The 12,945-nt window shown below is 33.5% G+C and overlaps 1 protein-coding gene across 1 annotated transcript in view; it reads left to right on the top strand.

Moving 5' to 3' along the window:
• Positions 1-12,945, top strand: part of RTTN (rotatin) — an 81,571-nt gene that overhangs the window by 36,594 nt on the left and 32,032 nt on the right. The window contains exons 28-33 of the mRNA XM_053993788.1: positions 582-801; positions 2,446-2,574; positions 4,264-4,371; positions 5,018-5,176; positions 6,540-6,611; positions 10,030-10,222. Coding sequence (XP_053849763.1) covers positions 582-801; positions 2,446-2,574; positions 4,264-4,371; positions 5,018-5,176; positions 6,540-6,611; positions 10,030-10,222 — 881 coding nt within the window. The remainder of the gene's footprint in view (positions 1-581; positions 802-2,445; positions 2,575-4,263; positions 4,372-5,017; positions 5,177-6,539; positions 6,612-10,029; positions 10,223-12,945) is intronic.

Genomic DNA, 12,945 nt, shown 5'->3' on the forward strand with positions numbered 1-12,945 from the left:
TTATTTTCTAAAAGTTTTGACAGTGGGAAAAGGGCATATTATAGAAATCCATGCTAGTTATGTATCTCACACTCCTGTATTTTTTATCTTCTTAATTCTGGATTTATTGTTTTTTGCAGGAGATTTTTTTTTAACTTGTCTCATGAATCAGAACAAACATAAGTGTAACGGGCCATACATTTAAGAGTTAATCCTTGTTAGTCCCTTCAAGTTAGAATATTCTAGACACTGTGTGATTCTGGAACGACTGAGTTTTGCAGCTCTCCTCACTGTGTCATCTGTTCTCCTCAATCTCTTGCTCTTTATTTAGCGTGCTCCTTAATAATTATATCTCATTTGTCTTTTTTTAAGCAACCTCATTGTAATCAGATGCAATATTATGTTTTCAGAACTGGGGTAAAGCTAGAAATGTCAAATTTAATTTCATATTATTCTTTGCATAATGTAATATTAAGTAATTGAGATGCTGAGCCTAGCAGGCTAACAGGAAGAATAATGAGGCATTGGCCTTTTTCACAATGATTCTTTGTAACAGCTTCATATTGATGGTTCATCCGTTTTATTTTTTACAATTAAACCAGAGAGAGCTTGGAACTTGCTGGCTCCTTCAGAACAGAGCTGGCTGTGAAGTTGCTTCAGTGCTTAAGGCTAACAGATGCACCACATTTTTATGGGCTTCCATCGCTGGAGAGAACATTACAAGGAATGGTTCATGTTACTGCACTTCCAGGCTGGAGTACCTATTCTGCTGTAGTTGAACCTGTCACAATTTGTAAGAAATATTTAACAGGTCTTCTTGAGGTGAGTAGCTTATGTTCTTACTTAGCTTTTGGTTTGAATACTGGTAAAGAACTGTGTAACTAATGACAGTATACTTTTTACAATGTACTTTTATTGAATGTCATCAGTAGCAATAGGTGTGGGAAAGATGCTTTTTCCTGCTAAGTAAATAGGAATGATATGGAGACTAGATTGAGTGATGTGTGTTTGTAGTTGTGAAGATTGGTTTTATTGCATGTGCTTTCATCATTGGTTTAAGAGGTAATGCAAAGGGACTGTAGTTTTAACAAGATTAGAAATATATGTGGTGCTTTTAATAACTGAAACTCCAAGAGGAAAAATCCAAGTTAACTTCCCCCAGGCAAAATTCACATATGAAAAGTGATCTGGGAGAAGATTAGCTTGTAGGTTATTAACACAGAGAAAGCAGAAAAGAGGTAATTAAAGAGACTGCAGTTGTTGGAAAGACAAAATTTCATTCTTATTTTCAGTGTTCTTCTATGTTTGCCAAGTCCGTGGACATGGTAGACAACTAGCTTTTGCTCCTGAAATTATATCTTCCGAAAGCTCCAATCTTCTTAAGAGGAAAAGCATAGTGCTGACTTTCTGTTTGTTTGACACATATTCAGTAATATACTTTTAGAAGTTTTTAGTTTCAAATACCAATGCATCTGATGAAAAAAAGATACAGTGTTTTAGGGACCTTAACTTGCACAGATTTCTTGAGTAGAAAGAAATAAACATTTTAGACTTGTTTGATGAGCTCTGTCACTTGGAGTCTAGACTAAAAATGGCACCAAGGTTATAGGTGTTGTCATGCAAAAGAAAGACTATTATTGAAAAAAATAATAATAAATATTATGGCATGAAATTAACTTGTGATGCATAAGCTTTTGTTCAGAAGAATTAGGCAGTTTTATTTGGCCTAAATATGAAAGTAAATATGGGTTTCTTTTGGAGAGGAATGGAGAAAGTGGGTATAAAAAAAATTCTGTGGGCTGGGACACTGAAAAAAAGAGTAACAGCAAAAATGCAGAGGTTTAAATCACTGTGTTTTGTGGAGAAAAGTAAATCTAGAAGTGTATCTTCTAAGATTATTATTTTTTAAAAAGTATTTTAGGGAATATTTTGTTGAAAGCCGCATGCCTTTTAATATGCATGGTTACTTATTGGTCAGACAGTTTATTTTATGTTAGGTTTCACTGACCTTTATTTCTGTTTATTAGTATTTGATATAGAAAGCTGATAAATTTCTTCAAATCACAATGAAATACATAAATGACACTTTCTCTTGAACATTGAATTTTGAAAAGAAATTTTATTTTTAATTCCAGACATAGCAAGAAACCCTGGGTACAACAAATGAACTTTCAGGTCCATGAAAAGAAACATTGAGGTTTCTATTCAATTTAGAGCTTACTATTAAACTTGGCTGTATTCTTCATATGAGTAAAAAGCCAAAAGCACAGATGTTCAGAAGTTTAAATGTATAGGAAACCACCATATGACCAAATGACTCAGAAATAAAGATATTGTTACAATTCAGCTAGAAATCGATCATTTTTCCATGAGTTTAAATTATGATTCAGTGTGTAAGACAGTTTGTACTCTGTTTGTGTGCTGTTTACAGTAAAGCTGTTACGAACTTGTACCCCCACTCTTTAGGTCATCTCGTCGTTTTATGTTGAGTGGGGGGGAAATGCCATGTCCTTCATGGGAAAAGGTGTGACAAAAAGCACCGTTCTTTGCTTGCTTCACTTATCTCACGAAATGATGGCTCAAACCAAGGATACGGTGAGTGCATTCCTGTTATCCTTATCTCATCACTGGTGAGGGCTATGCAGAGAGATTTTAACTGCTGAAGTTCAATGATAACTTTTTGTCATGGTTTTGGGATGGTACTCCCCAACTGAGTAGTCCTGCTAAAACCACGCCACTGCTTACTCTTCCTTCCCCTCCAACTTTAAGTACAAAAGGCAGAAAAAACCCCACACTGATCTCATTTGGTCTGGAATCTTAGATAAATGTACAGGACAGAGTATAGTATACAAAAAAGCTGAAGTATCAATTGTAGCCATACTGAAATTGTTTTGTAAATAAGTCTGTGGATTTTGAATCCACAGAATTTTTCAGAATAAGTATAATTTCCTTTTTATAAAAAAAAATGAAGCATCAGGATTTTCTATAGGATAAATAACTAAGAATTTATAACATCATTATTTCTTCAGCCTCACAGACAACAGGCTTTCTAACCTATGCTTAAATACTCATGTACATAGGGCTTTCACAGTTGTTTGCATATATATATATATTAAAGAATATGTACATGCATGGGAAAAATGATTGCCAGATAAAAGGAGCTATCATTACATACTAGCAAAATTCATATTGTGCTTTGTGTTCATGTACATGTTTGAGGGCTAGATTTGTCAGTTTAGTAAGATAGCCTTTTTTCTGTGTCACTTTTGAGCCCCACACAGCACAAAGCACCAGGGCTCAGTCAGAAGGCTGTATAGACTTCTTTATTGAAGCAACATGTTGTTTTTATAGTTTTACAAAATGCTTACATTTACTTAATGAACACATACACTGCCCATTGGTCATAAAGAAGAAACAAAACTTTCAATAGGTGAAAGGAGCCACATCACTGTGTAAGCCAGCCAAAGCCCAGATTTCTTTGCTTATGTTTTTTTCTCTCTCTTTCTTGGTGTCGTTATGGTGATAGCCTTGGTAACTTCCTTGAGAGAGATATGAGGCTTTCCTTATCTTCAGGAAGCCTTTGCTGTCTCACAAGAACAGCAGAGAAATGTCTTTCCTACAATTCTGAAGCACTTGAAGCAAATGCAACAATTAAGTATTATTTAAAAGAATTAAAATCCAGTCTTACTAATATCTGTGATAGCTACAAATGAAAACCTTTCTTTATGATCAAGCATACATGTAAATAGAAATTGCAGTGTACCTGCTTTTCCAAATTCCAGGTGTCTCTTTCTTCAGTTCTGTACTCCTTTTTCAAGATATTCGGTACTGGAAGAGTTTATTAAATTTGGGAGGGGACAGAGCTTTAAGTACACTGCAGGGAGACAGCAGCCTCCAGAGACTTAGATCATAAATGCATAGATGAAGGTGTGGACTCAATTTTTTTAGTATCATTGTTATAGAGTAACATGCATAGTAGCATATGATAAGTTTTATTTTCTTGTGTTTCTAAGTAATACTCTGTGTTTATGACAGTGTTACTGTTTAGACTGTACTAATAATTTCTGGTCTCAAAGAAATTTTAAAACCCGTCTGTTGTTCACAATCACGTGATTTAATGTCAAATCCTTATGGGAAGAGAAACACAAAATTATCCTTCCTCTGTGCAATTAGTGTTATACAAAACTTTTTTAGCAGTTGTTGGTAGCTCACACTGTTAATACACTGGCATGGATTGAAAGATTTATAAAATAATTTCTTAATTTTTTTCTGTTTGCTAATCAGGACTGGATATCTCTTTGGTCTTTGCCGTATGATAGTGGTGAAGAACAAGTTCTGTCTCATCTAGGTCTGGCATGGCTGGTTCCTTTATGGGTAGATAGAGATCCTGAGGTTTGTTATTGTGATATTAACTTAATGTCTTATTTTGACCCTTAAGTATTTGAAAATTTTTGATTCATTGATGTATTTAATAGTAGTACTGCTGATCTGAATTATTTAGAATGTTACTAACTATATCCTAAATAGCAGTAATAATACAGTAGGGAAAGTGTTTCCATATAAACATCATCTAAGAAATCCTTCCTTATATCTTCTGTCTTCTATGCTTTCATTAGTCACTCACTATCATGATTCATAGGCAGTTTTCCTTGTCATTGCTGTAACTTAGCTGCAAAGCAGAAACATTTACATGAACTAAAAATTCAGAGCAAATGTATTTAATGGGAATCTGTTAAATTCTATGAGTTTACTAAATGGACCTATTTTCAAGTGGTAAAATATGAAGAATATTAATGACTATCTTGCTTAGTTTTGAAAACTTAAAAATAATTCTCTTTATTCACTTTGTGAATAAACACAAAGTGAATTTAGTTGTGATTGTGAGTGGAGAGCAAGAGAAATATAGGAAAAGAGGTTGTTACTTTTGAAATTATTCCCTTATGCTCCAGATTCAGTTGATAATATTTAATAATAATAAAACAAAATATTGCTAATTACTGTAAGAAATACCACTTTTTGTTGTGCTTATATGTACTAGGTCAGATTTACAGCACTTGGAATAGGATCAGCTCTTACATCTCTTGAAATAGGATGTATTGCTTTAGCAGAAAGCTGCCAGAATATTTCAGGAGGCCTGTGGGGAACGGTGATAAACATCCTTCTGGATCAATCTGAATGTAGCATGGTACGCAGGGAGGTATGTTTCTTGGGTCCTTCTGCTGTTGTAGATTGTGAAGTTCTTTTTAATTATGGAGAGAAAATATTTTTTTTATTGTATATATCTATTATCTGATGCTGCACAACATCTGCTGCTTTGTAAGTTAAACACTACCTGATTAATATAAATGTTTAGTTGCTTAATTAGGAATTGCATAAGAAGGAGCAAATACAGATTACTTATTTCAAAACAGAAATGATATAAACAATACAAGTGAACTCATAAAAACTCCTAAGGCTTACTCAGTAAGATAAATATGTTGCTAATGCATAACTGATCAGTCTGATTTTAATCACTGCTTTGTAACATTTATGAATGCTTTAGTACAAACTCATCACCTGATCTGCAGTAAATATGTATTAATTGCAGACATGAAATAATCTAATTTGTCTAGGCACTAAGATTTACTGGTGAGAACTGAAGGTCTGTACTATGGTAGCACAACACATAGAATTGTATATTGATGAATTTAAGCTCTGTACATTTTATTTGCAATTTTTTACAGCTCTAGTTCTAAGCTTTTCCTTCTGTTCTAATCAATAAGAAATAAAAGCTCTGACACTCAATGACTTTTTTTCCCAGCTCTACTGCTTAACTAATTTTATTTTCCAAAGTAATAGTTGAAATTATTCAAAATGCCTTTGATAATGTGTCCTTCATTATTTCATTTAACTTCAAATTATTGTCTCTTAATGATATTCTCTTAAGATTTACATCATTGACAAAAGATTGACAAAATACATAAGAAAGGAATTTCAGTCCATGCACAGACATGTGAAGTGTGTGTAATATAAATTGGGAAAACAAACATGCTGTGTATTTATAAAAAGGAAAATATTTGAAACATGTCTCTGTCCTAATGTGTTCACCACATTGTCTCAATTATTTTTTAATAATTAAAAACCCCAAAACATAAGGACAGTAGAGTGACTGGTCATAAACAGTAGGTTTAGCTAGGTTTTTCTGTTCAGGATTTTTTTTCCCCTAGTACTTCCTGTACTTGTAGTGCTTGTTCTGTGGGATTGACTGTACTGGAACAGTGATGAAAGTATTTTATAAATAAATTTGTTTCCTTGTGATTTCCATCCCATCTTTTCCTTGTCTTTTTTTATACCAGCCTGTTTTTGTGTCATGCTCTAATGGCATCTCTTGTAAGGGAAGTTTGAGGGCTTTGAAGTTATGTCCTTCTAATTATTTTTTCCCAACATGAACATGAGAATTTCATGTATTTCAGCATATATCTGAAGCACTTGAACAATATGTAGATTGTACTCTTCAATCTGATGTGGTTTTTTGAAGTGTGATGGCTAGATGGCAATATTGATGCTTTAATTTCTTTCAGGCTGCTTTTATTCTACAAAATCTACTTGTGATTCCAATGCCAACAGAAGACACTAAAGATTGTATTTGGCAAGTGAGTGATTATTACATTTGATAACAAAAGTCATAGTGTCAAAGAAAGATGTCATTTCATATGAAAAGTTGTGTCAGAATACCTATAAAATATGAACTTAAAAAATTACATGTCTAAGGTCACGTTTTGGAAAGAGAAATAAATGAATAGACAAACTTCTTTAAAACTTTCAGCAAGCTCAATAAAACAACCAAATTTAGATTACATAGATGTTGCGTTTCATGAATGTAGTATCTTTGGGTTTCTAGGAAACTTGCTTACTTATGTGGTATATCGTTAATGTTTTAGGATAGAAATTGATAATTTATTTTACTCACAATTGGAATGCAGGTAAAACATGATTTCAGGGGTATGAGGAAGAGGAAATTCTGTTAATGTGATGTTTATAAAATGTTTTGAAAGACAGATGAAGCAGTTTGTCACTTAGGTCAATTTAAATGCTTCTTGAAGACAGCCACTTGCTCAAAGCAAAGTGAACTAGACCAGGTTGCTCAGGGCTGTTTCCAGTTGGATTTTGAATTTCTCCAAGAAGGGAGACTCCACAGTTGCTCTGGGCAATCTGGGTAGTCATCTGCTCTGGGTAGTCATGTTTGACTACCCTCAGATAAAAAGTTTTATTCTTAGGTTTAAATAGAATTTCCTGTATTTTAGTTTTTGCTCAATGCATTTTCTTCTGTCACTGGATACCAGTGAGAGGACTCTGTCTCTCTTTACCTTCTCTTATCAGATATTTATCAAACTGATAAGATGCCCCGAAGACTTTTCCAGTTCTGCTTTTGAGTCAGTCACCTTATTTTACTCTCAGCAAGTCTGGTTCATTGTACATCAGGATATTTGGATCTTAGCTTGCAATTTTTAAAATTTTTTGTGACCTTGATATCTGTTTTTAATGTCTGTCTTGCTCCTTTCAGTGTGTGAGATTACATATATGGGAACAGTATATTAGTTTTCGAAGAAATTTGCAGATGCAGCAATATTATTTTTTATCTGTTCCTTTCTGCAAAAGATCAAGTTAGTGTTGAAAGGCATTCCAGAGGTTTTACTAGGATAAGTTATCGATGATTCAGCTGCATGCAAAATCGATTATGCTATTTTTTGAAGAGTTGAATTGTACAGAATGTCTCATCTTTTCTTTACATGTAATCATAAAGGAAGATGTGGAAGCAATTTTACAAATTCAGCCGTTGTTTTGGTCTTACTACTTCTAATTTATCAGTATAAATAGTAATTGTTTAAATTCATAGGGAGGGAGTTACATTCATTTGTAGGGAGTTACAAAAGGGCAGCCATTGTAACTTGTCAATATAGACTCTATTAAAAGTTGCTTTTTAGTCTTACTTTTAAAAAAATCAATTACTATGGTGAGGTAACAAAAATTTAATCTAGTTGCACAATTCTGGATGAATTCCAGTGCAATTAAAAGGAGCTTTGAGTCAACATGATTCTTATTAAGAATTGTATTTAATGGAAATTGCTCATCACTTAATAAGTGTTCATGCTGAAAGATATTATCAAACAACACTTCATGGTTACTGGTAAATTAAAACTGTTCAAAATAAAAACAACAATTAAAACTGTAACATACCACTAGGATAAAATTTTATATTTCAGAGTAACTTTTTTTCCTTGCACTGAATAAGATTTGTCTGTTTCCTTTAGTGCCAGGAAGAAAAGGAGGGCTATTAAGTGGATCTTGGTGAATAGTAGTATTACTGTGCCATAGCCAAATTAGAACATTACCATTTTATTCCTTAGGCAAATAGGACTGGAAAAAGAAATGTAAATAGAGTTTGTAGGCCAGTATCTTCATGACAATGTCTCTAGTGTTACTTTTGTCTAGTTGATCTGCTTTATAATATTTCATTTTGCTATGTCACTTAAAAAATTTCCTACGCTGCTCTTTAGTCATGAGTAAAGTCAACCTGTGTAAAGTACTCTAAGAGTGCAGCAGACTGTGTTGTATAAAGGTTGCTGAAGTCCGAGCCCTCTGTCAATACAATTGATGAGTAGCTCTTTCAAGGCCCTCCATTGTGCAATAAAGTATCTGCCATGGCTTTTGATACTGCCAAAGACAATCCTGGGCAGTAAAATTTGGATTAAATTTATCATTAAGTTTGCACTTGCCATAGTCAATATGGTCTAAGTCTATTGCTGGCAGTGTATGAGTAGAGTTTTATAATTCATCATAAATAGTTTACCTGAAATCCTACATTCTGCCTCAAACTGTTCATCATATCTCATTCTCTGCTAGTTGGTGTAAAAGGCAAATAGTGAAAATAGTTTCTGTATTACAGTAACCAAAAAGAATGAGAGTAACAATCTAAAATTTTGGTGATAACTCATCTTGTGATACAAAATAGTATTACTGCTTCTACTGTATTTGGTTTTGGGTCTTGTTTTGTTTTATTGGGAAATAAATTTGTTTTCAGTGTAAATGAAGGGGTTGGGTGAAAGTCTCTTAAGGATAAATAGTGTTTTCAAATTTCTTATTTTCAGTTGATCTAGCTCTGCTCTCTCCTGACTGCCAAAGAAAGTTTCTAATTAGCACTGAAAGTTTTTCTTTCCATAATTTTAACTAGTTTATTTTTGAACTACTGCAGGATGCCCTCTAATACTGCCTTTCTGAATGTAATTGGTGTGAATATTTCTTAGTTCTTCTGCCTTCTTTGCACTTCTAATTTTTATGGTCAGTCTAAACCAGATTATGTGTAGCTTAATCAAACTTTTTGGTTTTTGTGTTAACATGGAAAACACTGAAGAAACTTTTAACAAAGGCAGTCAACTTAAACTGTTTATTTGAAATATGACTGGAATCCATTATCTTAAGGTATAAATCCACTGCTCTAGGGAGTTTTCCCTGATGTCCGTATTTAAAAAGAAATAATTGAAAACCATACTTCAAAGAGAATTTTTTGGTTATGTCTTGTTTTCTAAAGAAATCTTTTCTCATAGAAGATTGACATAGCTAGATGTAGTACAATGACAGTATACTTTAGGGCAGGAGGACTTTTATCAGGATATTTAGTCTTATCTAAATGTTTTTGCCTAAGGAAAACTTTTTCATTGCTTAATATCTGTGAGTAGAATTAAATGAGACATTAAAATTGTAAAGTCTATTGATACATTTACTGTCTTGAAGCCACTCATTTACAGCTTTTTACTTAACTGTTAGCACACTTCTCAGGAGATAAATAGCTGTTTGATTTTGCTAAGTCATGATAGCTTTTGTAAAAATACTATGATTTGGCTTAATGTTAAAATCTGAATTTTGTTTTTGGAATTTATTAATTACAGCCTGTAAACCATTGTACACACAGACACACAGCATTAGCCTTAGTTAGGGTGAGTTTTTCTGACCATTTATTCTATGTAAAACATTTCCTTAAAGTAATGATGTCTGTGAATTTCATGTCTTCAGGGTCCTTGTGTACATGATGAAGAATCTGGCCTCTCTCAGATAGGAATACCTGCGCTTAAAGCCCTTTTGTATCACTGCCACTTCTATGAACATGTGAATCAGATGGTGAAACGCTGTTACCTAGGATGTTACATGTTCGATCTGAATTCTTACAAGGAAGACAAGCTCAGCACAGAAAAAGGTGGTGCGACTGGTAAGTGATGTTGATGTAATCTTCTGGTATTTGAAACCTGCTTAAATAAAGTGTAGTTTTGAGTAACTTACCTCCAGTAATTCTTGGAAATATATAAACCCTGCACTTAAATATGTTGTGAAGTCAAAAGATTGCTGTGAGGATTTAAGTAGATAAGTCTCTAGTTTAACATGGCTCAGAAAAAGTTCTGAGCTGTTATTTACATCTTCAAAAAGCTGAAAATGGAAAAGACGTAATTGGTTCTGTAGTAAATTTTCTTGCAAAATATTGGGGCTAAAATACTTTTAACAATTTCCACTTTATGACATCCAGTCAACTTTAATTCAAGGAAAATTTTGGGTGAAAGAATTACATTAACTTTATTAAAGATTCCTGTTTCTTGATGTGTTCAACTTCAAGGTTACATGAGTAGGAATGGACTCTAATAATCTGAATTAAGCTGCATTCTAAGACATTCAGATATCATTTGATTCCTAGACTGATGAAATGTAATACTCAGATTGGATTTATTTGTTTATTTTTAACCTGTATTTCCTTGGAATATTGCATCTAACTTTTATATTTACTAATAATTTATTGAGCAGTATTTCTAAGGCTCTCTATGATGCATTGTGGGAACACACTTCCTTGTCCAAGTAATACTGATGATTGTAAATTTGGAAAGCTAGGGGATTTTTCAGAGATCAATTACTAAAAGCTTTCATGGGGCAGAAAATGAACTTTTTTTTCTTTTCTTACCTTTTTTGTGGGTGTAAATTTCCATATTTCCATCTTTTAAGGCTCTTATTTAAATAGTTCTTTTTAAGTCTGTCATGAGTGGAGTAAGAACTGCAGACAAAGTTGTTTAGAGAAGCCCTCCCACTGAGTCACAAGGTGCAGGAAGGACCCCCTTGCTCTCTAAATGCCTCCTCAGAGAGGAGCCTGGCTGTGGCTGGATTCAATCCTAGACCCAGACTTTTTCAGTGGTTTAAATCTAAGGAATTGTAGAGATGTGTTTGAATCTTTGTCTTACTTTATCTTGTGAGATTAAGGATGGCAAACCAGATATATTTATATAAAAATTAATTGCTTACTGTAATAAATGACTAGACAAAAAGATCATAATCAGAATTATTTGCTACACAGTATAGAAGCTAAAACAGCTAGTGTAGTTTAGTGTACTATATCAAAGGAATTATATTAAAGCAACTATATTGAAGCTGGCAAAAAAGAAGCAATTATTAAATAGAGATTGATGTTACTCACCCATACCAATGACCATGGCAAATCTTTCGCTCAGCCTGGAGTGACCATAAGCAGCATCCCTACCCCAGGGAGGAATCTCCACACACACTCCAAGGGGTATTTTAGAAAAACCTGCTGTTTGTAAGTGGGACTGGACTTCCAGAGTTTAAAGTGATTGACTGTCAGTCATATGTCTCAGGCCAACTGGGCCTTAGGATTTTTAGGTAAGAAGTGGCAGACATGATAAAGTATCCTTCAACTCTCTATCAGGATGTTTAAACTTTTGGAATTGATGAGTCAGGCTGGTTTAGTATAATTCAACACTGAAAGCAGCATGACACTCCCTCTCAGTTCACTACTTACAGCTTTGCAAAATACAGTATTGTTTGAGTTGTTTTGCACATTCCAGGCCAAGCATCCTGCTGGATTCTGCATTTGATAAACCTGTTCCAGTGGCATGAACAGAAGAGGAATGTTACTTCCCCAGCTAAGTTATGACTTTATGGCAGACCCAAGAAAAAGAAGCATTCTTATTTAACTAACTGAGAGAAATACCTCACCAGTACACAAAATTCCAGACAAAAAAATCCTCAATTTCTTCAGTGTCTGCTTTTTTTTATCTATAAGTGTAAATTTTCAATCCAACACATTTTACTGCTCCCATGGTCCTGTAATATGTGCCTTTTGGTAGTTCTGTTAGCTCCTGCAATATCGTATCTAAGAATTAACTCAGAATGTAGAATGGTAAAACTTTTCAGTGAGCAATTGAGATACATTTTATTCAGTCTTTACAAAGCCAGAAAATACAGTATTTCAGAAATAAGAAACAAGTTTTTTATTTCTTTAGAAAGGGGAGAACAGGACCTAAACCTTGTTGGGTTTTTCCCTATTGTAGTTTTCTCACATTTTTCAGGAATGTATAAGACTCATCTGCAATGTAATGTTAAAAATAAGATAGTTCAGTTTAGTAATTACTGAGGATACATATAGGACATCTACTTTTGTGGGGTTTGCACTCACAAACTGTGTAGTCTAACTTTATTCTTTTTTATTTTCTTTTCTAAATACATGACAGCTTCAAAAGTATTACTGGCAGATTTGTGCTATAACATTTTTGGCACTTTTTATTCTGAAACAGATTTACAAAGTAATTCTGCCTTTGTTGTATTTATGAATATGGATCCTCTTGAAACTATTTCTCTAAAAATGGGAATTTGAAGTTTTTTGAAGACAAGGACATCAGTTTTTTATGTGTGTTCTTTGGGACCCTATTGTAGTACTTCAATACTTTTGTACTCCTGCATTTTAACTAAAATGAAATCTGAAGTATTTGAAATTACTGAAGGCTATGCAACTGCAGTTTGAGTGCAGTTTTTTCTAGACTACTTTATGTTGCACTGAAAATTTTTTATTTCTGTTTATTCAGGGAATTTGATGTGTAAGATTTCATAGATACAATGTGTGAAAACTTGTGTTCTGAGATCTTCAGAAAGATAGAT

Source organism: Vidua macroura, chromosome 1 (assembly GCF_024509145.1).
Source record: "Vidua macroura isolate BioBank_ID:100142 chromosome 1, ASM2450914v1, whole genome shotgun sequence".
Lineage (NCBI taxonomy): Eukaryota > Metazoa > Chordata > Aves > Passeriformes > Viduidae > Vidua > Vidua macroura.